At 41.9% G+C, this 26957-nt stretch overlaps 2 protein-coding genes and 1 pseudogene across 5 annotated transcripts in view; 1 reads left to right on the top strand and 2 right to left on the bottom strand.

Moving 5' to 3' along the window:
* Cenps (centromere protein S) overlaps window positions 1–26745 on the bottom strand; it is a 33278-nt gene extending 6533 nt beyond the window's left edge. Inside the window, exons 1-6 of one of the 3 annotated variants that reach the window (XM_046424847.2) lie at window positions 26502–26743; window positions 21151–21274; window positions 20273–20306; window positions 15713–15779; window positions 13508–13677; window positions 5059–5194 (exon numbers count right to left, since the gene is read on the bottom strand). In XM_046424847.2, coding sequence (XP_046280803.1) covers window positions 13537–13677; window positions 15713–15779; window positions 20273–20306; window positions 21151–21274; window positions 26502–26552 — 417 coding nt within the window. In that variant the 5' untranslated portion in view covers window positions 26553–26743 and the 3' untranslated portion in view covers window positions 5059–5194; window positions 13508–13536. Of the gene's footprint in view, window positions 1–5058; window positions 5195–13142; window positions 13678–15712; window positions 15780–20272; window positions 20307–21150; window positions 21275–26501 lie in introns of those variants that run through there. The other 2 variants (XM_058572672.1, XM_046424846.2) reach the window with 2 other exon arrangements.
* On the bottom strand, window positions 4910–21254 carry Cort (cortistatin). Of its 2 annotated transcripts, none has more exons than XM_046424848.2 (4): window positions 21151–21254; window positions 20273–20306; window positions 6370–6506; window positions 4910–5194 (listed from the first exon to the last, which is right to left on the bottom strand). In XM_046424848.2, exons 3-4 carry the CDS (start codon window positions 6490–6492, stop codon window positions 4976–4978), a joined length of 342 nt encoding a protein of 113 aa, XP_046280804.1. In that variant the 5' UTR covers window positions 6493–6506; window positions 20273–20306; window positions 21151–21254; the 3' UTR covers window positions 4910–4975. The 2 variants fall into 2 exon arrangements, with proteins under 2 accessions (XP_046280804.1, XP_058428656.1); XM_058572673.1 differs by lacking the exon at window positions 21151–21254 and adding an exon at window positions 20938–21135.
* Window positions 22849–24042, top strand: LOC124079254 (dnaJ homolog subfamily B member 6-like; annotated as a pseudogene).
* Window positions 26746–26957: the final 212 nt, after the last annotated feature.

A 26957-nucleotide genomic window follows, 5' to 3' on the forward strand; every position in this document is an offset into this window, starting at 1 on the left:
GTGGTAGAGTGCCTGCCTAGCACATGTGAACGTCTCTTATTTTGCACATGTGAATGAACTGGGTTCAGTCCTCAGCACCACATAAAAATAAATAAAGATATTGAGTCCACATATAGTAAAAAAATATTTTTAAAAAAACTGGGTGAATAAGTACTATGTAACTTATGTCATTCTGTACATGAGCAAAGGGGCTCAGTGAGGTTCGGTGACTTGCCTCAGAGGGTGTGGATTCAAAGGCAGGTGTTCCAGTTTCTAATGCTAGTACTCTTTCCATTTCTTTTTTTTTTTTTTTTTCCTTTATTTTTATGTAGTGCTGAGGATTGAACCCAGTGCCTTACATGTGCAAGGCAAGCGCTTTGCCACGGAGCCACAGTCCGGCCCTCTCTTTCCACTTCTTTATATCTGTTTTAGGTCTGCACACACTTGTCTAGTCTACCTCCAGGTCACTGGGTTTCGTATACCTATGTGGCAAGTTGGAGTCAGCTCCAACTGGGAAAAACCTGATATGTCTACAACTTGCCAACACCCACAGCCTTCATGCTGGTGGTACTAGAGCAGTACATAAGCTCAGTCAATTCTGAACAGTTTGCATGATAGTGAACTTATGAAAATGTAGAAAGGTTCTTCTATTCACCAGTTACATGGACACCCCATATTTGTCCTTCTAGAAGAAAAATGTCTATTTCTGTCAATGGATCTATAGGGCAAAGACCTCAGTCTGCAAACCAGCCCAGGTGTTAAGAACAGTTGCAAACATAGATAGCCCCTGGTACCATTCACCTTCCCTATGCCGCTGTGCCTTCAGGCCTTCTAGAACATAACAGCACAGCCGTATGTCTAAAAATAGGAGAGAATAAGTGGGGTCTGCCTGTTCTGGTAGGAGAAAAGAACGTCAAAGAAAGCAGCTGGGACTAATGAACTCTCCATTAGCCGTATTCCATTCTTTGAACCTGAGTCAAATGTCGGTCCCCATTAGGCAATTGGCTTTGACAAGAGCTGTGCTAATTACCACTTAGCAACCTTTAATTTCTGGGTAAAAGCAAGAGGAAAAAAACTAATGGATTTTTCATTTTCCAGAGAGAAAGGAATAAAATAATAGTAGTCTATTTAAAAAAAAAACTGTTAATTACAAGAATTATTAATGTGCCTTTACTCACCAGATTGTTTATCTGCTTAATTTCCTAATTAGCTGTTCAATTCATTTTCCTTTAGTTTGTCTCTCGCTTGCTTTATTTTATTTTTTATTTTTTTGTAGACTGAGCTACATCCCCAGTCTTTCTTTTTTTTTTCCACTTTAATTTTGAGACAGGGTCTTGCTATTATTGAAGATCTCGAAAAATCGCTGAGGTTGGCCTGAAATACTTTGCTGTCAGCCCTGAAAGTTGAATGCTATGAAGGAGTTCTGCAAGATGCTCATCAACTCAGTTCTTTCTCAAAAGCTAAGGATCTATTCTGGTGCCAAATACCAGAAATAACAAGTGGTGAATTTGAAGCTGTTTAGTGCCTGATGACCCAGGACTTGCACTGAACTACAGAAAGGTAGCTTTAAGAGAAGCCTGCCAAAAACCTGATGGAAGGAAATCACCATTTAGCCTTAATTTATTAATCATGAGCTTTTAAATCTAGTTTTAACATTCAGTCCATGCCAGCAAACATTTTATGAAGTTCCCTGTACTTGTTGGATTTCTTGGTGGTATCACTAGTGAAATCTCATTATTCTCAGATACTTAGTTAAAAGGTACAAATACAAGGCACAGTGGCTCCCTCCTATAATCCCATCAATTTAGGAGGCTGAGGCAGGAGGGCAGAAGTTTGAGGGCAGCCTTAAGCAATTTAACAAGGCTCTGAGCAACTTAATAATACTTTCTCAAAATAAAAATTAGAAGGGCTGAGGATGTAGCTCAGAGGTAAAATGCCCCTGGGTTCAATCCCCGGTACCAAAAAGCAATAAAAATAAAAATATAAAGAGCTGGGCATGGTGGTGCATGTCAATAATCTCAGCTGCTCAGGAGGCTGAGACAGGAGGATTGTGAGTTCAAAGCCAGCCTCAGCAAAAGCGAGGTGCTAAGCAACTCAGTGAGACCCTATCTCTATATAAAATACAAAACAGAGCTGGAGATGTGGTTCAGTGAGCCAATGCCCAAGTTTAATCCCTGGTACCTAAGTAAATAAATGAAAAAGAGCTAGAAAATATATTTTTTAAAAAAACCCAGTCTTAAGGATTGTGCAGCAGAGAGGACCCCATTTAAAACTGAAAAAACAAAAAGTCTGTTTTGGTTTAGAAAAATCTTGAGACAAAGTTTTGGAGGTTAACTGGCCTTTGAGACAAGCGTCCTCCACCAGTGCACTGACCCAATTACGGCTCTCTTGAAGCTGCTGTGTTTGGAAATGTGGATGCTATTAAGTCTCTTCCATCACATTAGACTTTATTCAACTAGTAATTATGAATATGAGCTCAGCTCTGTGGAAAACAGAATGGAATGGTCAGCAGCCATACTTGGAGAGTCTGCTCCCTGGTGTCTAGAGAACAGGATAATATTCCAGTGTCCTCCAGCCAAGCTTGGCTGGTTTTCCCAGTGTTAGGCTGCAGAAACTTTATAAACTCAGGGTGTGGATCTCTAAGCTTTAAAGTTTAGCATCTGGGGATTTGAGCCCAATCTCCCAGCCCCCACAAGACCCCATTGCATGCCTCCCCCACCTGCTGCTGTGCCATTCTTGAATAATCTGTCATACAGTTTGGCTTCTGAACCTTCAAATTGGATGTTTCCTTAGAGTCTATGTCTCAAGAGTTATAAACAACATGTGTCATCAAGTGAGGATTTAAGTGCTATTAAGGAGAATTAACATGTGAAAGGGCTTTGCAACCCAGAGACTTATTTATTAGGAGATCCTGCTCAATGAGGATGTTACATCACAGAAAACAGAATTCTACCTCATTTAATCATCATTCCCTGAAAACCACTGAGGAATGGGTAAACCAGTCTGACAAATATTCAAAAAATATGTATTAGTCACTGAACAAAGCCTATACACAAGATGGTGGAGGTCCTAGTCTTATAAATTCAGGCACCAGAACTAGGTGTGGTGGCCACGCCTGTCATCCCAGGCCAGCCTCAGCAATTTAGCAAGATTCTGTCTCAAAATGAAAAATAAAAAGGACTGAGGATGTAACTCCTGGGTTCAATCCCCAATTAAAAAAAAGAAAGAAAGGAAAAAATAAGTTGAGGCACCAGGCAATAGACTGGGCAGCAGCGCAGCTTGGTGCATCTGGTTTGAAATAATATTTTTATAAGTAGACATCTTTCCTCACAAAGCAAAACTGAAGCTATAATCCATGGAAAGAATTGTAACAAATTAATATTAAGTCACTAATTAAAACTGGTACATAACAGCAAATTTGAATTTAACTTTTATAAGCATGTCAGCATGATGTCTATTTAATAGCATAACATTTGTTTAAAAATTAATTTTAGCTAAAACATGAGGAATAATCATTTTGCTCTTTGAACACATGTTAAAAATTTGCTTGTAAAGTTTGCAGTGCTGGGATGGAACCCAGGGCTTTTTTCATGCTAAATAAGCACTTTACCATTGAGCTACATCCCCAGTCCCAGAAACATTGTTTTAAATTAGACAATTCATATCAAAATAAACTGAAATAAGATGCTATTCTAAACTCTTAAATGTGCAGCCTTTAACTTTTAAATTCAAAGGAAGACTGTCAAGCACCAGAATGAAGGTGGGAAGAAAAGTGGGAAGAAGGTGGGAACCTAGTTCAGCAAGAACCACCAGAAAGTGTGTGTGTATTACTAGGAATGAAACCCAGGTCCTTGAATGTGCTAGGCAAGTGCTGTGCCACTGAGTTGCATCCCCCAGACATTGATTTTATTTTTTAAATTTTGAGACAGGGTCTCACCAAATTGCCCAGGATGGCCTTGAACTTTCAATTCTCCTGCATCAGCCTACCAAGTCGCTGAAGATTACAGGTGTGGGCAACTGAATCTGGCAAGAACCACCAAGATCTTTATCACCCAGCCAGGCATGGTGGCACATACCTGTGATCCCAGAGTCTCCTGAGGCTGCGGCAGGAGCATCCAGAGTTGTCTAAATCAAATCTATAAGATTTGATTTAGTTGTCTCTAAATCAAATCTATAAGAAAAGGCTGGGATGTGGCTCAGTGGTTAAGAGCCCCTGCATTGGATCTCAAAAAAAAAAAAAAAAAAAAAAAGTATTCACCCAGGGGGTGGGAAATGGGGGCAAGTGCTGGAGAGTGAGATTAGCCAAATTATATTGTTACATTGTAAACCTTCAAATATATAACAATTAATCCCATCATTATGTACAATTATAATGCAACCATAAAAAATGTGGAAAACATTTTTAAAAATGTGGAAAACATTTTTAAAAATGTTCACTTGGGCCAGACTGCAAGGAAAGTCAGGAGGCCATTTTTCTTTATTTCTGCCCCTTCCTGTATATGCTTTTAAAAAGAAGCAGATGACAAGAAAGAAAAATCTACCATCTGGCACACCTATAATCCCAGCAACTAGGGAGGCTGAGAAAGGAGGATCATAAGAGTGAGGCTAGTCACAGCAACTTAATGAGTTCCATTATCAAAATAAAATTTTTAAAAAGGCTGGGGATGTAGCTCAGTTGGTAGAATGCCAAAGTTGAATCCCCAGCAACACTTACCCATACAGTATTCAATTGGGTTCCCAATTACTGCTTTAAATACTTTCAGTATTGGGTATCATTGAAATTTTCTTTTTCTAAATTTTGAGACAAGGTCATGCCAAGACGCACAGGCTTACCTCCCACTTGCTATTTTTCTGTCTAAGCTTCCCAAGAAGCTGAAAAATCTTTTTGAATAAAGCGGGAAGAAGAAACTGCCTCACAAAGAAAGAACCCTGCTGCTTAATACACTTTATTTGGGTCCATCATTACACTTTACATAAGTAAGTAGTCCTGGGTGGTTCATTTGCAGGAGGAGAAGGTCTTCCAGAAGAAGTTCTTGCAGGGCGTTTTATCTTGGCGACGGGGCTGCTGAAGGGGTGGGCCTTCCTGCCGTTTGGAAACCTCACTGGCATGCCCTCCAGTAAGGGCTCCAGGACTGGCCTGAGAAGTCCACTCATGCCACCAAGCAAGGAAAGTCAGGAGGCCATTTTTCTTTATTTCTGCCACTTCTTGCATATGCTTTCAAAGAGAAGCAGATGACAAAAGAAAAATCAACCATCAGGTTCAGTGGCATTAAAGGGTATGTGAATTCTCACTTTAAAAAAAAAAGAAAGAAAAGATGCTCCTTAACAAAAATCACATTTGTATTCAAAGGGTGAGAAAGTCATCTCCTAGCAGGCACAGAGCCCTGGGTTCTAGCACTACAAAGAAATAAAATAAAGGATGAGAAAGTTAAGAGAATACCTTTAAAAAATTGCTCTAATTAGAGGAAAGTCAATAATTGTCAGACAAGGAAAAAAACCTGCTAGTTCTGCCCCATAATCTTTGCTGAGGTGCTTAATTAGAGGGGTGGGGAAATCTGTCACCACAACCTCCCTAACACCTCCCAGACAAATGACTGGCAACTAGGAAGCCTGAGGTGAATCAGGCTAATTTAGTTTGTCCCACCTTGGGGCATCTTTCTCTGATACAGATCAGATTGAGATGCTAAATTGTGGTCTCTTATTTATTTATTATTTTGAGGGGCAGTACTAGGGATTGAAACAGTGCCTTTCACTTAAGAGGCAAGTGCTCTACCACTAAGCTTCACCCACAGCCTGACCTTTCAAATTCCATTGAAAGCTTCTAAGAGTAATCTGATGATAAATGACCTGTCTGAAACTCATCTGATAATTGTGGAGAAAAATCCATTTTTAATGGTCAACTTTATGAACTCTTCTTGGAACTTTTTCAAAAAGGGAAAAAGAGAAATAAATTACCAATGAAGTTACAAATTCTCATGGTGGAAAATGTAATGATGTCAATTAATCTGAGAATATGGCTACATAAGTAAATGAAGGCTCTAGAAATAGTCTCTAGAATAGGGCAGGAGCCACTCCATGAGTGCAAAGAGATGGCCTGGAGCACTCGCAGCATATCAGACTAGCAGAGGCAGAGCCAGCATAGGAGAGAGGCTCCCCCTGAAATGCCGAGGTCTCTGACAAACTTCCCGGGCTGGAACAAGTGAAGTCATGAGAATCAATAGTCTGAATGGGATAGGGCAGCTGAGGACACTGGAGTTCAGCATTCTGCCCTGCCCTGCGCACACACACTGGGCCATGCAGATGCTGGGAACCCACAGGGCAGCCAAAGTGCTAGGCAAAGAGATACACTGGCAGCAGGCTAGCATGTGGCCAAACAGAGACTGTACTCACCGTGCTGTCCTGGCGGCTGGGGCCACTCTCGAGGGGAAGAGCAGTGGCTGTGGCCCCCCAGAGCAGCAGTAGCAGCATTGCACAGGCCCACGGCCACTTCCCTCCAGCTCTGCTGCCGCCCATCCTTCTTGGCAGCCCTGAAGTCAATGTTTTGTGGATGTGGGTCTCTTCTTTGGAGACTGGGGTATTTTAAGCTCCAGTACCAGCTGTTTTGGCGTCTATACATGTCAATTGAAAACCTGTGGCCCTCTTTCCTCACACACACGCATAAGTGACGCATGAGCTTGAGCAATCAGTACCCACAAAAGCATTTTGGGGATGAATTTAGCCCCTTAATTAAAGCCTCAGGTTTTTTCCTGTGTTTAGGGTGAATTTGCTCTTATTCTGGAATCATGTGTGCTTGTTTCTGAGGAAGTTCTACTTCCTCACAATTATGCCTACAACAAGCAGGAAGCCATGAGAACAAAACCAAGTGATTTAACATAATATACAATTAGCCTTGAATAAAGAGTTTAAAATGTAAAATTTTGCCTATATAGAAGTATGACTGAGGGACTGGGGGTATAACTCAGTGGTAGAACACGTGCTTAGCATGCATAAGGCCTTGGGTTCCTTCCCCAGCATCCACAAGAAGTAAAGTAAGACCGAGTCTGCTATAAGCAATAGAAATCAGAAGCAAGCTAGGTGCAGTGGTGCATGCCTGTAAATCCCAATGGCGCAGGAGGCTGAGACGGGAGGATGGCGAGTTCAAAGCCAGCCTCAGCTAAAATGAGGCACAAAGCAACACAGTGAGTCCCTGTCTCTAAATAAAACACAAAATAGGGCTGGGGATGTGGCTCAGTGGTCAAGTGCCCCTGAATTCAATCCCCAGCATCCCTGCCAAAAAAAAAAAAAAAGAAATCAGAAGCAATGAGGGCTCAGAGTGACACAGTGACAGCACCACTGGCTTCACCCAATTGTGGACGAGGACCACGCCCCAGCATTGCCCTCCACCTAGCAGGCCAGACCCACTGGACCCATGCCAGGCCTTCTCAAACTATCAAGTGAGACCTAAGTGCAGAGAGTGAGGCAGGTGCAGGGAAAAGCCAGGAGCCCTCAGCGATCCAGCAGATGCCCAGGTGATGCAACCGGAGCAGCCAGCACTTTTGTTTTTTTTTTGGTACCAGGGATTGAACCCAGGGTGCTTAACTATGGAGCCACATTCCCAGTCCTTTCTATTTTTTATTCTGACACAGTATGCCACTACATTGCTTAGGGCCGCTCTAAGTTGCTGAGGCTGGCCTTGTGAACCTTGAACTTATGATCCTTCTACCTTAGGAATTGCCTCCCAAATTGCTGGGATTTTTTTTTTTTAAGGAAACAGAAGTGAGAGTGCTTCACATAAAGTCAAATATCATTTCACATTGCGTGGATGTGTCATATGTAAGGCACCTTTCTGTAGGTCACAGACATGTTTGAGAAACTATGTATGCCAACATGTACTTGGCCAGCTCCCAGGACCACCCTGCTCCCAAGGACAACACCAATGCCTGGAAGCAAAGTCCTTCTCTGCCACCTCCTGGCTTCTCTTCAGGGTTGTAGTTTCAGACTCACACAGACAAATGCATGGATCCCTTCACCCAACTGAGACAGCTAAGAGATCTGAAACCCCACCCCAGACCTTCCTGATAGGGCAGCATCCATGGCAGGCTCTCAACTGAAGCAAAGAAACAAGAACTGAAAGCTCTTTCCAGAAGTCAACATGGGCATTTTCAGTTTTTCCGAAGTCCTAATTCACACCCTTTTATTTATTTATTTTTATGTGGTGCTGAGGATCGAACCCAGGGCCTCGAACACTCTATCGCTGAGCCACAACCCCAGCCCAACACCCTTTTAAACAAGGAAAATCTCAATCTTGAATTTGTCATAGTTTGATTTTTTTTTTTTTTAATTCTTTTTGGAGTCCTGGGACTCAAACCCAGGGCCTCACATGTGGTAATAAGCAAGCTCCTACTGAGCCCCACCTCCAGCCCTTGCGCAATTATGGTAACATTCTAGGTAGAACTAGCATGCCCTGATGACCTGCAGTTTTACACTGTACGTTTAGTTCTTTATTTCTATACCAAAATATATATATATTTTTTTTACCTAAAATAATCCCAACAAATTTTTAATTTACCCAGCTGGGCGCAGTGGTACATGGCTATAATCCCAGTCACTTGTGAGGCTACATGGGAGGATTGTGAGTTCGAGGCCAGCCTGGGCAACTTAGTGAGACCCTGTTTCAAAATTAAAAAAAAAAAAAACATTGGGGGGCTGGAGTTGAGGCTCAGCAGTAAATCGCTTGCCTCGCATGTTTGAGGCACTGGGTTCGATCCTCAGCAACACATAAAAATAAATAAACAAAAATAAAGGTATTGTGTTCATCTACAACTAAAAAAAAATTTTGAGGTATTCTTGCAGAGGGAAATTCATGGCAGCTGAGCCATGAATATGATTAGTGTATTCTTATATGATTAGTATACTTTGTAGATTTTATTCAATGAACACATTAAACATTCTGGGCACTTAGCCTGTACAAAGAACTCACTTTGGAGAACAGCAGTGGGCACTGGGGATTGACCTAAAGGTGTTTTCACCACTGAGCTACATCCCCTGCCCTGTACACAGAACACAGAACACAAGCACCCATGCCACCTCCTCCCTGACAGAGCTATAACAACCTGGGGGCATATGAAAGATAAGAAAATTTCTGGGGGGATGAGAAGTGTGCTCTGATAGCTTATCACTGGCTGTTTTCAAGAGGTGGCAAAAGGCAGGTAAGGTGGCAAACAGGTAATCCCAGCAGCTCACGACGCTGAGGCAGGTGAATCTCAAGTTCAAAGCCAGCCTCAGCAACCTAGCATGGCCCTAAACAACTCAACAAGACCCTGTGTCTAAATAAAATACAAAATAGGGCTGGGGAAGTTCAATCCCTGGTACCTCCTCACCACACACACAAAAAAGTCCATATCTTAGGACTTCATAGGGTTCAAGACTACAATCCTGAATTACCACTGAATTAACCTATCTGTAACCTCAGTTTCCTCATATACAAAGTGGAGCTAAAACAATGTCAACTAACCACTTCCTCAAAGTTATGAGGATCAAATGAGACCATATAAGCAACTACCACAAGCAGAACACAAAGCAGGTACTCAATGTGAGGAATTCTCACTAAAACACACATAATCACATACTTCCCTCCCATACCAAGGTGAGCCCTTCACTACAAAATGTTTGCATTCAACACCTTTCTGTCAATAAAACAAAATACTTGAGATAATTAGCTTATAAACAGAAAAGGTTTTACAGAAGGTTGTATATGTCCAGTGACATATACATATTTTATCTCACAGTTTTGGAAGTACCAGTCCATAAATGACTGTTCCCATTGTTAAGGGCCTGTGGCATAGCAGGAGGACTTGGCAGAGTAAAATTGTTTACATTATGAGTCAGTGAGCAAAGAGGAAGGAGCCAGGGTCTCATAATCTGCCTTGAGGCCACACCCCTCAATGACCTAAGGACCTCCTACTAGGCTCCAAAGGCTCAACCAACTCTCAAACAATGTCACCCTGAGGTCAAAGACCAGAAAAGCTCTAAAGGTGGGATAGTCAAGATCCAACCACAGCACTATTGGAAACCCCTGATTAGAGCCACATAACCTACACAAAGGCTTCTGTTCATTAGACCATGGCAGCGAGTATTCACGGGGTACCTATCATGTACTAGGCACCACACAAAGCACTGAGTGACCACTGTTCACCACCTCAAGGCCCACCCTCCTGGACCTCTTAGTCTAATGTTTTATACAAGGACATGTTTCTGAAAAGATGAACAATGGGAACTTTGATGAAAAGGAGCTCAGTTCTGAACTACTACAAAAAACAGGTCTGCTTATCCTAATGGATAGAACTAGGACACAGATTGAAGTTTGAAGATCAAGTCTTCTCTTTACATACAGAAGAAACTTATAAACTTCAAGTCTACTAATGGAAAGAGCTCTGTCCTTAGAGGTGTTCAAGCAGGTGCAGCAGGAATGCTATAGACTGGTTCCTGCATTAGTGGGGAGATGGACTAACCTTCCTCTGAGGTTCTCCAGAGATCTCCTAATTCAGCAAAGGGCATCAGCATGACCCAATGAGCCTTTCATTTTTGGGGTTCCTGGGATTGAACTCAGGGGCACTCAGTCACTGAGCCACATCCCCAGCCCTATTATATTTTATTTAGAGACAGGGTCTCATTGAGTCACTTGGCACCTCACTTTTGCTGAGGCTGGCTTTGAGCTTGCAATACTCCTGCCTCAGCCTCCCAAGCTGCTGGGATTACAGGCATGCGCCACCACGCTTGGCTTGATAAACTTTTCTTAGATATCTAAGTTTTAAGATACCAGCCATCATATAACAAATTAGAATCAAAAAATAAAAATAAAAAAGATATCAGTCAACAAGCTGGGCATAGGGGCTGGGGTTATGGCTCAGTGGTAGAGTGCTTGGAGGCACTGGGTTCAATTCTCAGCACCACATAAAAATAAATAAATAAAATAAAGGTATTGTGTCCATCTACAACTAAAATTATTTTTTTTTTTAAAAAGTGGGCATGGTGGCACACACCTGTAATCCCAGTGACTTGGGAGGCTGAGGCAGAAAGATCACAAATTCAAGGCCAGCCCCAGCTACTTAGTGAGGCCCTGAGCAACTCGGGGAGACTTTGTCTCAAAATAAAAAATAAAAAGGACTGGTGATGTAGTTCAGTGGTTAATCACCCCTGGGTTCAAATCCCTACTATCAAAAAAAAAAAAAAAAAAAGATATCAGCCATCTACAACCTGGTGCAGAGCTTTCTCTGCACAAGGAGATATTTCCAACCCTTCCTGGCTCCTGTTAAAATGTCACTAACAAAAAATTTGCTCAGGATTGTTTATTTCAAGCTTTGTGAGGAATTGGTCTAAGCAGGACAACAACTACCTTAAATGTAAACTGCCTTGTGTTTCCAGGCCACATTTTTTTCAGACATCAGCCTCTTCACATGGTTGGTCTAATGAAAGTTCAGATGAGTTTCCAGGAGCAAGCCCATGAGGAAGTAGCCCCTACGAGTCCTTTTTCACCCTCTGTCACCAAGATAGAATCCTAGAGGATGATCAACATCACCTTGGACCTTCTAGAATAAACTAAACCATAACTGGAATGTGCAGGGAATAGGCAGCTTCAGAGAACATGGGGAGCCAAGTCACTACTTCCTACCAAGTCTGGCCTGCCCCAATGTGGCATCCCTGAAAAATGTGTTGTAAGACCATTTGTCTAAAGTAGAACTAGAACATGAATAAATGTGCCACATAAACCAAAAGACCACACGAATGTCAAGTCAGTTTTCTAATCTGGCTTGAAAATATGTCAAAATACTCCTGCCACACAGTAGGTGTCCTCTACATGCCTCTAATCAGACCAGACATGACTGCACACACAGGCTCACCATTTTCAGTCACATGCAGAATGAGACTCTGCAGCTACAGAAATTTACAAATACACTGTTATAAGAGTCCTACCTATTTCCTTTTATTATCACACACAACCTTGTTATAAGGTATTTTTAACCCTATTTCACTGATAAAAACACAAAGTTTCAGAAAGTAACACAGCTATTAGGGTTGCTGAACCAAGATGCAGACCTAGTTCTATCAATCTTTGGGAAGTACATAGTACCCATACCCTACACTTTTTTTGAGGAGATATTTAAAGACAGTTTATCTGCAAATACAACTTTTCATGCAGATCTTTGGCTGAATGTATGTGAACAATGGAAGGCCTTATGATTCACTTTTCTGTCATTGATGTGACATCCAGATGTTACAATTAACATATGGGCTCAAATGATTGGTTCTTTGCAGAACCTGAAACCATTAAGTGTGAGGTCAGTGCTTGACTCTGACCATAGCCAGCATTTCCCTTGGGTCAGACTGTGGGGGTATCTTCTGCTGCTATTGGAGGCATGGATGGTATAAATTCTACCCAAAGTGCATGCCCTTTTACTCTTTCCCACAAGAGTGTCAACAGCCCTAAATGCAAATTCCATCTCTATTGATAAACAACCTGGTGATCCTGGGCAGCTGGTTAACTGTGCCAAGACTCAGCTTTTCAATAAAAAGGGACAGTCATAAAGTTGTGAAGATCCAAAGAGACAATGTGTTGAGACATTGTGTTGAGAACATTCTGTGTGTGCAATCTCTCTCTCTCTTTTTTTTTTTTAAAGAGAGAGTGAGAGAGAGAGAGAGAGAGAATTTTAATATTTATTTTTTAGTTCTTGGAGGACACAACATCTCTGTTTGTATGTGGTGCTGAGGATCGAACCCACGCCGCACGCATGCCAGGCGAGGGCGCTGCTGCTTGAGCCACATCCCCAGCCCTGTATGTGCAATCTCTATTGCCCCATAAGGGAAAGGCTTGTCCTGGACCTCTAAGAACCCAAAAATATGAAAAGACAGTAGAACTGGTGCCCTTGGCAACATCATCTCTCAAAAACTAAAACGGAGGACAACATCCTGAAATGTTTTGCAGTGGTAGCTCCAGATCTTCCACTTAAGCAAAATTTCTACACAGTAAAACCACAGTTGAATTACAAAATAGCCAGAGAAAAGTCATGTGGACTGTGTTTCTGGAGAAAATTATCTTTAAAAAGCAAAAAGAAGCATTCCAAAACATCATCTTTTTACCTGTGATCACAGTGGCATGGATTTAAAAATACTGATAATCAGACAGCTACATAAGTACAGCTTTATTCATCTTTCAGAGATTGCCTTTTGGCTAAGAAAATTACGTAAAAGAATGAAAAATAACTATGATTTCTGTTTGAAAAAGTCTATCATGCTTACTTGCTCACACAATTTTATTAGCCATAGTGTGTGTAAGTCCCAGGATATACCATTCATACACATGCCTTCTTGTTGTGCTTGAGGAATACACAGGAGTATTTGCTGGACTTTCTGGGTGTCTTTTAAATTAGCTTCTGCAGTTAATGGCTTGGAGAATTCAGCACACAAAGCTGCCTAGCCTCTTTTTCTTTTAAATCTCTACTTATCACTTCAAAATTCTCTTTGAGGCAACAGACACTCCCAGAGGCTCTACCTGCAGAGAGCGGCCTCAGTGGTGGGAGCTCAGTCCTCACTGTCCACTGCTTCAGCTTCTACTGTTTCCCTTGAGCTTTTGTTAACATCCTCTGACTTGTTTTTCTTCTTTGCCTTCCGTTCCAGGTTAAACTGAGCAATCTCATCATTTTTCTCTGTGATGTATTTTAGCTACAAAAAAAAAAAAAAAAAAAAAAAAAAAGTACTTAATCTGCTTGTAAATCATTAAACCAAAAATAACAGCCACACCGTCCCCAACCACTCACATCCAGAGAATTTGGGTAGAAAAGCCTGGGTTACACCTCTTAGAGTTAAAGGCAGCTTCAAAACTTTTTTCTAGAAAAAGGAATCAACTATAAAAATCAACTGAATGCTATCCACGTATCTTCCAAACAGTATATTTCAGTGTAAGAGTTCCTTGAATAATCGAAAGAATTTAAAATGGGAAGTTTGCATGTGGAAGGCCCCAGTTGAAAAAAAAAAATGAAGTTTGTAGAAATTTACTACATAAAGTAAAAGTGGAGGGCCGGGGTGGAGCTCAGTGACAAAGTGTTTGCTTAGCATTCATAAGGCAAAAGGGGTTTCCATCCTCAACACTACAAAAAACAAAGCTCGAATATAATCAACACCCCTTAAATTTATCCAACTAAAGTTTATTGGGCAACTGCTATGTTGCAAGTACTAGGGATACAAGATAAATAAGAAAAGTTCCTCCTGCTCTCGGAGGACTTGGTCTAATGCACAAATTTAGCTATACTCCTCTGTAATAAGGTGTATCAGGTGAAAAAAAAATTAAAAGAGTTCAAAATAAAAACAATATTATGAAGTAAACAAACATACAAGGAGATGACTTCCCAATTAATATTCCTAGATGAGGTGAATGATCATTCCTTTGCAACAGAAATTGATAACTAAAGGAGACCAAATAAATTATAACTGTGCAGAAGTTACAAAGAGAAGAATGTCTGCCCAATGCCACATCCTTAATCTTGACTTAAACTTTGGAGAAAGGATATTAAGAGAGGAGAGTAGAAAAGATAAGGTGAAGAAAACAGCACTGGATTGAGGGCCAGAAGGTTAAGCTTCAGCTTTCAATCACAAAACTTCCTATTTAACTTTGGGGAGTTACTGAACTTCAGTTGCCAAGCCTATAAAGTGGGACTAATAAGATATATTATTAAAAACCCACCCAGGAGGAGTGTGGTGGTGTGTGCCTATAGTTTTAGCTATTCAGAAGGCTGAGGCAGGAGTTTAAGTAAAATACTACACAGATTAATTCATGAACAACTATTTATTGAGCACCTCTTTTGTGGCAGGCACTATTCTAGAAGTAGTGTTAATGGAGCTGAGAACAAAAGCAAAAAAAACCCTGTCCTTGTGGAGACCACATTATTGAGGGCCATCAGTGTATTAATTGCTAGCACTGGACTTAGGACACCTCCTGGTGTCCTGGGTCTGCTATCAGTCACAGCCACTAGCCTGGGATGATCATAGCATCTCTGTGTCTTTACCTGAAAAATGAAAGTTTAGTCAAAATAATTTCTAGACTTGAAAAGATAGAAAATGTCACCAGATGCGGTGGTACATGCCTGTGATCTCAGCTACTTGGGAGGCTGAAGCAGGAAAACTGCAAATTCAAGGCCAGCCTGGGTAACTCAACAAGGTCATAAGCAACTTAGTGAGACCCTGTCTTGAAATAAAAAATAAAGATAGCTCAGTAGTAAACCACTCCTGGCCTGATTTCCCAATACTCCTCCCCACACTGTGCTACCCCACCAAAAGAAAAATGAAAGAAAAAGAAGAGAGAGAAAATGCTTTTTCCTGCACATTCAGCCTCATAGATACTCTTCCACACCTTGCCTGTGAGGAGAACTATGGATACTATAAAGAACCCTCCCCACAGATTAGCCTGTGATCAGTCTCTGACATCATGCTGTAAATGAAACATGGAACCAAAGTTTTGAGAGATTACAAAAAGGGCAAATTATGAAATTCAGAGAGTGCTGATTAAAAAATTTCAAATTGCTTCATAAGATTCATCATCATGAAAGAAAGATCATAAATTTCAGGCAGGTCTGCATAGTTCAACCATCTCTAGTTTTTAATGCAAGGTGCCCTAGGGATTAACTTCATGGCTTCAAGTGATTAATTGGGAATAATGTATTCTGATGGGAAAGGGGAATGAGCAAAGAAATTCATCTCTCACCAGTGAATTACTCCTCCTGGCTAAGAGCTTCACGTCCTCAGTGTTAACTGTGCTTCTTTTTGCATGTCTATGGAAAGGGCAGAAACAAGTCACCAAAATGTTTGCTATTTAAGGTTCTGATGAACTTTAATCCTAACTTCAATCCTAACTCACGGTCAGACTTCAAACTAGCCAGTACCCCTAAGTAATCATCTTGTTAGATAGTGGTCATTGAGCAACAGTAACATTTAAAATGAGTAAGGTTACTAGCAAGACACCAATTAGACCCAAGAAGACCCAGAGAAGGCAGAAACCCAACTGTTCACCTTGCCCAGGGGCCACAGGGGCCAGATATGCAGAAGGAGATGGAGGAGTTAAAAATCCTTCCAAAGTGTCTTGCGTGATCACAGTGAATACCACAGGAAGAGCAAGAAAAATGTCAGTGTACAACTTTAGAGAAAATAAGCCTCAAAATACAAAGAGAGCTTCTGCTTAAATACACATTAAATAGAAGAGCAAGAGAATTTCCATGAAGAGTGGCTTTACTTATAGCAAGATCCCAAAGCTCTTTTCCAAGGGATAAATGACAAGAAAAAGCATATGCAGATGCCTCCCAGCACCTGGGAACTGTTTCTGCCTCGCCTCCACAGCAGCCTCAGCAGAACAAAGAACATCCTTTAAGTTGAAGTCTGTTTCTTGTTCACAGCTTGGACCCAAAGTCTCATTCCAGTCCTCTTATCCTTGCTATGAAAGATAATTTCAGATAATGAGCTCTATTCAATAATTTATTACTCTGATTAATCCTTTCTTGCCATTATTAACTTATGCCCAAAATAAATAAGAACTTTGTAATCAGGAATAAGTAAGAATCAATGTATCCTTAATAACTAGCAAAGTGGTCAGCACATATTAGTCCTCACTGAATAACTGCTGAGTTAAAGATAAAATCACACAGAAATTATCTCCCGCTAAATGTACTGTATCACATGTCATTTCATCATGAATGACAATATCTGCTTGTCATGAGATAATACCCGTTTTAAGAGGGAACTTCTAGCTGAATGCAGTGGCGAACACATACAATCCTAAGTACCTAGGAGGCCAAGGCAAGAGGCCAGCCTAGACACAACCAGACCTTGACTCCAAACAAAATTTTAAAAGAGCTGGGGATGTAACTCAGTGGTAGAATGTCCTGGGTTCAATCCCCAGTACATAGGAGGCGGGGAGATAAGTGCTAATCAACAACCTGCAAGGAGCAGGACAAACAGAAGGAGATATAAAAAGGCAGCCACAAAGTATGAGGCCTGACTACAGACAGCCTCACTGGAGTACCAAGTACACAGTAGGGCCCAGTCTTAGTCACACCATTGGACCCCTCTTATCTGTGTTTACTTAAAGTGCAATGAAAGAAATAAGTGATGGGGCTGGGGTGGTGGCTTAGTGGTAGAGTGGGGTGGTGGCTTAGTGGTAGAGTGCTTGCCTAGCATGCATGAGGCACTGGGTTCGATCCTCAGCACCACATAAAAACAAACTAATATATCCACCTAAAAAAACTAAAGATATATAAATAAATAAATATTAAAAAAAAAAAAAAAAGAAATAAGTGAAAGGAATATGCACACCATTCTACAGAGTGACCTTATCTATTCACAAGGAAGTTCTGGGGAAACAACAAACTCAATCCTAACTCTTGGTGTGGTGTCTGGTATTTGCACCAGATTTTAAAGTTAATTCTCTCCTACATGGAGGAACAGGTAAATCCCACACCAACCACGAAACATCAGACTCTCCTAAAACAAACCTCTGACTCCCGAAAATTGCTCCAGGGAAAATAACAGCAATTTTTCTTTCCTTTCTTTTCTTTCCCTTTTGCAGTATTGGGGGTGAAACCCAGGGCCTCAAGCATGCTAGGAAAGTGCTCTACCACTGACCTAAACCCCCAGCCCAGCAATCTTTCATATAATACTCTAAGCAACACAGGTTCATGTTCTAAAAACTATTTCAAAAAGATTCCCAGAATTTATTTACTATAGAATATCTACCTTAAAAGTTTTGAATGTGAACATATTAACAATATGAGAAGGGCTGGGGATGTGGCTCAAGCGGTAGCGTGCTCACCTGACATGCGTGCGGCCCGGGTTCCATCCTCAGCACCACATACAAACAAAGATGTTGTGTCTGCCGAGAACTAAAAAATAAATATTAAAATTTTCTCTCTCTCTCTCCCTCTCTCACTCTGAATTTTTTTTTTTAGAAAGAGAGAGAGAGAGAGAGAGAGAGAGAGAGAATTTTTTAATATTTATTTTTCAGTTATTGGCGGACATAACATCTCTGTATGTGGTGCTGAGAATTGAACCCGGGCTGCACGCATGCCAGGCGAGCGCGCTACCGCTTAAGCCACATCCCCAACCCTCTCACTCTGTCTTAAAAAAAAAAAAAAAAAAACAATATGAGAAGACTAAAAATTCCAAACTAAATAAAGGAAACTTACAATGTAAACTGGGAAACGGTTTTGCCAAGCTTGCAGGTAAATTATTTATTTAGAATGTAAATGCATTTTTTCATCAAAATGTTATAAATGCTGATTAGGTTCCCAGACCAGTCTACAAAGACTGTTTAAAATACAGCTGGCCTGAAATACATAGTTAGATTTCTCAAACAGGGGCCATTATAACCCTGGGATTATAGACTGTGATAGAGAATACACAAAGCTCCAAGAAAAATAAGTGACATTTTCAGAACATCAATCTTATTCAGCAATAAGCTTTAAAAGAATAATTTTTTACATGAAAGCAAGCTGGAATATCACAAAAAGGTAAAATTCAGATAAAGAATGAGTCTTCAAAGAAAATCTGCACTTGTGGACTGTCCCAGGTAGAAGGGATGCATACCCATCCCAGGCCAGCTTGCTGGGTTCTGCATGGCTCTGGCTCTAAGGAAAAGTCTGGGGGAGCTTGGGAACACACAGGTGACAATGAAGTGAGGAGAGCCTCTAATAGTAGGATTCAGAGAAGAGCTGTTGAGAGCCTTTTCAGAAGCCCTCTCATTAAACATTTTTTGTTTTTGGTGCTGGGGATTGAACCCAGGGGCCTTGTACATGCAAGTCAAGCACTCAGTCAACTGAGCTATAGCCCAACCCACTGAAAAGATTTTTATGTAAGCTGTGAGCTCCTGCCTTCTAGAGCTCCGGTCTTAAGTCTCACACATACCACTTCCCCATAGGATGCAGCAGCAGATTAACCTTTCATGAAATTACGAAAAACACAAAATGTCTGAAAACGTAATATGTTGCTATGCTAAATATTTCTAATTTCTTCCACCACCACCTTTTTTATTTTATTTTTTTAAGAGAAATTTTTTTTAATATTTAGTTTTTAGTTTTCAGTGACACAACATCTTTATTTTATTTTTATGTGGTGCTGAGGATCAAACCCAGTGCCCCACACATGCCAGGCGAGAACGCTACCGCTTGAGCCACATCCCCAGCCCATCTTTTTTATTTTTGATGGCAATGGAACCCAGGGCCTCCCACATGCTGAGCACACACTCTTTCACTGAGCTATACCCTCAGCTCCTAAATGCATTTTTCTTTCTAGAATTTTTACAAAAGTATTCCAAAATTTTCCTTGTCTTTTTCCATATCTAACACAAAAATGGGAAACAAAGGTGATAAATGTACTTAATGTGGAAGGCCACGCAGGGGCAGCCGAAGTGAACAACGAACAAGCCATTTAAACTATGGGTATCCCTTAATATCCCTCTTGGCCAAATTGACAATACTAAGCGGTTTTTAGGGACTAATATATACAGGAGTAGGAAAAATTTAGAACCTGCCCTCTGAGAACCTAGTGCTTTAATTCATTCAAAATATTCATTCCAGAAACAAAGAGCTAATAGGAGCAAGGCGAACAGGGTGGGCATGGGAGGCACTGGCACCAGCTCAGAAGCGATAGCAAGAAAGCTTCAGCCTTCCATGCCTTAGTCATTCCAGCTGTTGCACAAAAGCAATTTATTGCGATTGTTTTCAATTACCTGAGGTACTAATTGAAGAGATGAACATAAATCACTTGTAAAAGCTCAAGCTTTACCAGCTGAAAGCAAATTGCCCCTTTCCACAGAGCATGTCTTACTCATTTGGTGGCAAAACAAAAGCCTCTGTTGTCCATCACTATCCATACACCTGCGAGCAATCACTGCAGGGGAGCCCAAAGGGCCCCCTCAGAGGGCCGACAGCCTACACTCAGACACAGAGCAATCAAACCATCCTCAAAGCATGGTTCTTAAAATAGACACCAGCACATTCAGAGTCCTGGAGATATCACTCAGGCCTTTTCAACCTGGAAATGAGTAACTTAGGTTTTTTACCAGAAAACACTTGGAGAACTTCCAAAGATGCCAAGTCTGAATCGGCATGATTAAAGCAGATGCTATATTCCTGCAGAATCATGATTAGAGACGAAGCATCTACAAAGTTCTAAAACACAACAAGCCAAAGCTCTCCTGACACACACACACATCCCAGATGGAGAGCATCAGCAGAACATAAGCAAGCAGCACTACATCAGCAAGCTCTCGACCCACCTGGCAAACATTTCCAGGTCTTTGGCAAAATTTTCTGAAAGAGAAAAAAAGGGATACACTTTAACCACCCTGAGCACAGTCTCATTTCAGGAGAAGGGGGATGTGGATGCTGCACCGTACTGCCAGTGATTAACACAGGGAACCCTTTTAAAGAGGAGTGGAGGCATTTCAGGCAGCCCCATCATTTGGTAACAGCCCTTAGCTTTTATTTATTTATTTATGTATGTTGTAGTTGGACCCAATACCTTTATTTCATTCACTTATTTTTATGTGGTGCTGAGGATCGAACCCAAGGCCCCGAGCCTGCTAGGCAAGCAGCTCTACTGAGCCACAATCCCAGCCCCACAGCCCTTAGCTTTTTTAATCATGATGACCTCCTTGTCCTTCTCACAGCCTCCACCCTTTATTATAAGCCTTCCATTAATTATGACTCCACCTTTAGTTTCTAGAAACTATAGGAACTATACTTTAATATTAAATTCTGCAACAGGTTAGGGCTTGTGAGGGCACTAATTTCCTCTAAAGTTAAGCAAGTACCAATACCACAAATTCAGCTGTCAAAACACGTGATATAAAAATGTTATAAAGCATTGAAATAAAAAATTTAATGTCTAATGTTCTAGCCATCAGGGCAGTTTAAAAGATAATAAAAAAGGCGTTAATACTTTAGTGTTGGTGCAATAGGAAAAAAACTCTAACAGTTCTTCCCATAAAATGTCCAAATCTCACAGCCAGGAAAAGTTTTTCATGAAGAATGTGACGATGATGACATCCTCCGTGTGTGGGTAAGAGACACCACAGTCCCACCCGCACACTGCTCCCAGGCAGACCAACCTACGGGATAGATAGACACAGAGAGGAAGACCCTGGCTTCATACCGCACTGTCGAAAAGTTAACTCTGAAATTGCTGCAATGGTTTGTTTGCTGAACTGCATCTCTTTGTCCGAGGTGACTTCCTCACAAAGACAACCCACCGTGTAGTGAACAGCAGCTTTTAGCCTCTGGAAGAAAGAAAAAAAAAAAAAAATCAAAATACTTTGCAGGGGAGGGGGGAATGAGTTTACAAATAAGAGCTTTCCACACCTTTAAGAATTAAGACCAGCTGGGCCGGGACTGGGGTTGTGGCTCAGTGATAGAGGGTTCGCCCAGCACGTGCAAAGCCCTGGGTTTGATCCTCAGCACCACATATAAATAAATAAAATAAAGGTATTGTTGGGCTGGGGATGTGGCTCAAGCGGTAGCGCGCTCGCTGGCATGCGTGCAGCCCGGGTTTGATCCTCAGCACCACATACAAAGATGTGTCCGCCGAAAACTAAAAAATAAATATTAAAAAAAAATTTGTCTGTCTCTCTCTCTCTCTCTCTCTCTCTCCCCCCTCCTCTCTCTCAAAAAATAAAATAAAGGTATTGTGTCCAACTACAACTAAAAGATAAATATTAAAAAAAAAAAAAAAGACCATCCGGGTGCAGTGGTATATGCCTACAATCCCAGCTACTTGCGAGGGTGAGGTAAGATGATCAAAAAGTTCAAGGCCAGCCTCAGCAACTTAGCAAGACTCTGCTCAAAATAAAAAATAAAGGTCTGGGGACATAGCTCAGTGGTAGAGCACCCTGGGTTCAATCCCAAGTACCAAAAAAGTAAAAATAATAATAATAAACAATAAATAAGCTGGGTGTACTAGCACACATCTGTAATCCCAGCAGCTCAGGAGGCTGAGACAGGTGGATGATGAGTTCAAAACCAGCCTCAGCAACTTAGCAAGGCCCTAAACAACTCCGTGAGATCCTGTCTCTAAATAAAATTAAAAAATGGGCTGGAGATGTGACTCAGTGGTTACGTACTACTGGGTTCAATCCCTGGTACCAAAATTAAATAAATAAATAAGACCAAGAAGATCTGCTCAGCCTAATTTCTTCAGCACTTTCCATAATGGCTGAGTAACTCTTCACGTGTCCTAATCAATTAATGAGATCTTCTGGAGTATGACTTGTAGAAACATTACTTTCAGCTATTGTAATAACTTATGTCACGTAAAAATAAGGAATTACGACGGCAGATCAGTAGGAGATGTCAGACTGGTACTTGCCAAGTATCAGCAAACCTTCCCTCAGTTATTCCACAACTATCAGCCAGTTACTTGCAGTGTGCTACGTATTGAGAAACACAATGACAAACCAAGTCAGAGACTGTGCCCTTTAGGCAGTTAATTGAGTAAAGACAGAAGGAAATCATGCCTCTGCTTCAAGTCCCTGGCAGGGCTAGGCCTATATGAAACAGGATAAAAGTAGAGAACACGGGGAAAGACAGGTAAGGGCACATCTGACCCCCTTTTGAGTAGCAGGTTTGTACCACCTCAACAGCCTTCACTGTTCCTTTGCAAATTACCTCCACACACTTTTTTTTTTTGCAGTTCTAGGGAACAAACCCAGAGCCTTATGCATGCACAAGAGCTCCACCACTGAGCTACACCCCCCAGCCCTCAGCAACCCTTGAAGACACCGAAAACTATTCCTTCCTCATGCAGAGGAATAAAGTACCAAGAAAAACCTCAAAGCAGAGCAAAACAAGCTTAGCAATGGCCTGGGATGAAGTCAACAAACTTTTGTTAAGCCTATCTGTGAGTCATCTATCTCTGCAGAAGACACAGATGAAGTGGACTTGGAACCCAAGAGAGCACTATCCACCAGCAAGTATTCATTGTACATGCAAATGAAAAGGAACTGCAAAACCACAAGTCCAGTTTGTTGTCAGATAAAGGACAAAAAGAAAATGGCAAAGGAGCCACTGCTGCTGCTGCCACCAGCACAGCCCTGCCAGACCTGTCCTGCCCACCACACCGTCCTGGGACTTGTTCCAATAATCTGTTAAAACATGGTGAATTATATGAAGTTCTAGGCATGCAGAGGCATGCCTCACCCGAAGATATCAAAAAGGCATATCAGAAACAGGCACTAAAGTGGCATCCAGATACAAATCCTCAAAATAATGCAGAAGCACAGAGAAAATTCAAACAAGTAGCCAAGGCACATGAGGTGTTATCAGATGCTAAAGCATGACATCTATGACAAGCATGGCAAAGAAGGATTAACTGCTGAAGGAGGAGGTGGAAGTCATTTTGACAGTCCGGAACCCAGATGATATCTGCAGGGAATTTTTTGGTGGAAGGGACCCATTTTCATTTGACTTCTTTGAAGACCCATTTGAAGACTTTTTTGGGAATCAAAAGGGTCCCCAAGGAAGCAGAAACCAAGGTGCAGGCTTGTTTTTCTCGCTTTCAGTGGATTTCCATCATTTCGAGGTGGATTTTCTTCATTGGGTCACTAGGTCACAGTGGCCTCATTACATTTTCTTCTACATGATTTGGTGGCAGTAGGATGGGCAACTTCAAATCTATAGCAACTTCTACTGAAATTGTTCTAGTGGCAGAAAATAATTTCAGTTTGTTTTTAAGTATTTAGTAACGTAATGAAAATCATTACAAAGAGAATTATTGAGAAGGTAAAGAAAGTAGAAGTTGAGATGGCCAGTAAAAGTCTTTAGTGATAAATGGCAAGGAGCAGCTACTATGCTTGGATAACAAGTAATTCCACACATGCATTAAACAGACATGTTAAACTATAACAAGCACCATTTGAGGGGTAACAAGAACATTTTTTAAAAAATTTAAACAAACTTGACTTTCAGTATAATTGTGCCTAAAGTATTTATAAACAGCTCATTGGAGCTCCTACTTGTCATAGACTTTGAGTTTATTTTTGGGATCACACAATAGGACCATGTTTTTTTGTCTTTAAAATTGTTGTAATTTCCATATGCACTTTGCTTTTGTATAAAATATAACACAATGTGAGCTTGACTTTGAGTACTGCTAGGCCAAGATGCATTCTAACACCAGCACAGGTCTGCTCTCCATGTGTCCAACAGGTGAGCCAAGCAGTGCCGCCCGAAGTGAGCTAACACTGCCAGGGTACACCTCCCACAGAAATGATTCCACTTAAAAAAGCAACTATAGGGACATAGTCACATCAATGTTTAGAGCAGCACAATTCACAATAGCTAAATTGTGGAGCCAACCTAGATGCCCTTCAATAGATGAATGGATTAAAAAAATGTGGCATATATACACAATGGAATATTACTCAGCAATAAAAGAGAATAAAATCATGGCATCTGCAGGTAAATGGATAGAGCTGGAGAAGACAATGCTAAGTGAAGTTAGCCAATCCCAAAAAACCAAATGCCGAATGTTTTCTCTAATATAAGGAGGCTGATTCATAGTGGGGTAGGGAGGGGGAGCGTGGGAGGAAGAGATGAACTCTAGGTAGGGCAGAGGGGTGGGAGGGAAAGGGAGGGGGCAGGGGGTTAGAAATGATGGTGGAATGTAATGGTCTTCATTATCCAAAGTACATGAATGAAGTCATAAATTGGTGTGAATATACTTTGTACAGCATCAGAGATATGAAAAATGTGCTCTATATGTGTAATATGAATTGTAATGCATTCTGCTGTCATATATAGATTTAAAAAATTAACAAAAAAAGATATAATTTGTTTTTTAAAGTATTTAGTAGTGAAAGATATTAATGCATTAATGGTAATACATTTCTGGTTTAATATAAATTTAAGGATGTTTTCCAGTTGTGCATGAATGCAGACAACTTTTAAGTTTTAGCAATTGTTTAAATATGTAATGTTAAGCCTTGGTTTAAAAAGTTGGTAAACTGGGTCTTTGTCATTTGCTTAAAAAAAAAAAAAAAAAGGGTTCAGTAAGGAAAAAACATGGTGCATGTCTATGATCCCAGAGACAGGAGACTGAAACAGGAGGATCCCAAGATGGAGGTCAGCCTTAGAAAGACCCAATCTCATAAAATAAGAAGGGCTGGGGACGAAGCTCAGTGCTATGGGGTTCAATCTTCAGTACCCACCCCCACACACACAAAAGATATTTGGAACAAATGGGGATATGGGAATATGTACTGGATGCTTGATAACAGAATTTTATCAATATTGAACTTCCTAAATGTGATAATTTATTGAGATAATGTAAGAGAACACCTTGCTCCTGTGAGATGTGTATTCAATTATTAATATTTAAAGGACCGTTGCTGGAGTTACAGTTCAGTGGCAGAGCGATTGCCTAGCATGTGTGAGGCCCTGGGTAGAACCTCGGCACCACATAAAATTAAATGTATAAAAAAACACATAATATTTTTTTTAAAAAAAGGGGCTCTCTGTAACTATTCTCAAATAATTCAGAACAAAACGATTATGGGGTCTTTTCCCCTAACCCATAGTTCTGGGGATTGAACCCAGGGCCTTAGGCATGCTAGGCAATTGCTCTTCGGTCCTCTAAGCAAGGTCAGGCCTGGTTAGTGCTTGGGATGGGAGACCACCGGGGAACACCGGTTGCTGTCAGCTTTAAAAAAAAAAAAAAAAAAAAAAAAAAAGACGCAGCGCAAGGTCATAAATAGAGCAAAATGCTAACAAGCAATGAATGGAGAAGAGTCACCTGGGTGTTCCTGGCACGAGTTTTGCAACCCTTCTGATGGTTACACGCAAAAAAGAGGGAGGGCAGAGGGCGGAGGAAACTCGACACTGCGAAGGAACACAGGGAGGAAACGTCCAGCGCGCGCTTCGGTCAGTCCGCTCTGGGGCTGCCTGCCACTCAGGGTCCCTTCCCGGGACAGTGATGTTCTCATGACTCTGCACCCTGCAATCCCTGTGCCGCTGAAAGGAACGCCAGCACGCTCGATATCACCCCAGAGGGGTCACTCCTACTCGGATTTCGCCATAGAGCACACTGCGCTTGGGCCAAGGTCAACACAAACGCGAGCCGGGGAGCCGAGACCAGAGCCCAGGTCCACCTGACGCGGTGGCCAGGTCTGAGTCCCGCCTGCCGCGCTGCCCGGATTCCCATTAGCGCCGGCGCCCAGCCTCCGACCGCGAACGACAAGGCGAGGCCGCGGATCTGAACCGAAGCCAGCCCCGCGCGCGCCTCGCTGCCCGGGAATCCGCCGTCGAGCGCCGCCGCGCGGGTCCCAGCCGCATTACTTCGGGAACTGCCTCCCAGAACCGCCCGCGCCGGCAGGTCCGGCGCATGCGCAGATACGAGCGGCAGCCGACCACTGGGGCGCGAACCCCCAGAAATGAAACGAGGCCTCGAGGTCTTTTCCTCTTTCATGAGCTCGACGCCGTGCTTGCCCAGCCCGGCCCCGGTTTATGCTGTACCTGCTGGTAAGAGAATCGCTGTTGCTCCTCGGCCTCCGCCTCCTCCTCCATCACGCGGACCAGCTCAGGAAGACGCTCAAAGGCAGAAAGAGGCAGTGGCCCAGACGGTCCGGTCAGATTTTTCCCGCCGCAGCGACGGGCGACGGGCCGCGCCGGGGGTCAAAGCGCGAAACTTTTCTCTGTCCTGCGCACGCCCCCTGGCGGCGACTCCGGGACGGGGTCTTGGCGGCCTTCTCCATCCCCCTTCTTCGGGAAGGTGGCCCAGCGACGGCGGGGACGTGATTGCTGAGGTCGCTCCTGCACCACAGACCCTGACCCGGCACGAGCTTAATACCCTGGTTTTCGCAAAAATGTGTGTATATTGGTACAAAGTTCGTTATAATAAATCGTACGAGCAAAAGGGAGGGGTGGGCCCACAATTAACAAATTACGAACCGCAGTACTCTGTGAACTTCG

The sequence above is a fragment of the Marmota monax genome, unplaced genomic scaffold, assembly GCF_021218885.2.
Source record: "Marmota monax isolate L192 unplaced genomic scaffold, Marmota_monax_Labrador192_F-V1.1 WCK01_AAM20220418_F8-fsc00080, whole genome shotgun sequence".
Taxonomy (NCBI): domain Eukaryota; kingdom Metazoa; phylum Chordata; class Mammalia; order Rodentia; family Sciuridae; genus Marmota; species Marmota monax.

Coding starts and splice junctions, on each gene's coding strand:
- Cort (XM_046424848.2), bottom strand. CDS start 6,492: ATGGGCGGCAGCAGAGCTGGAGGGAAGTGGCCGTGGGCCTGTGCAATG. Junction 5,195..6,369: donor CCAGCCGCCAGGACAGCACG/GTGAGTACAGTC, acceptor TCTCTTTGAAAG/CATATGCAAGAAGTGGCAGA.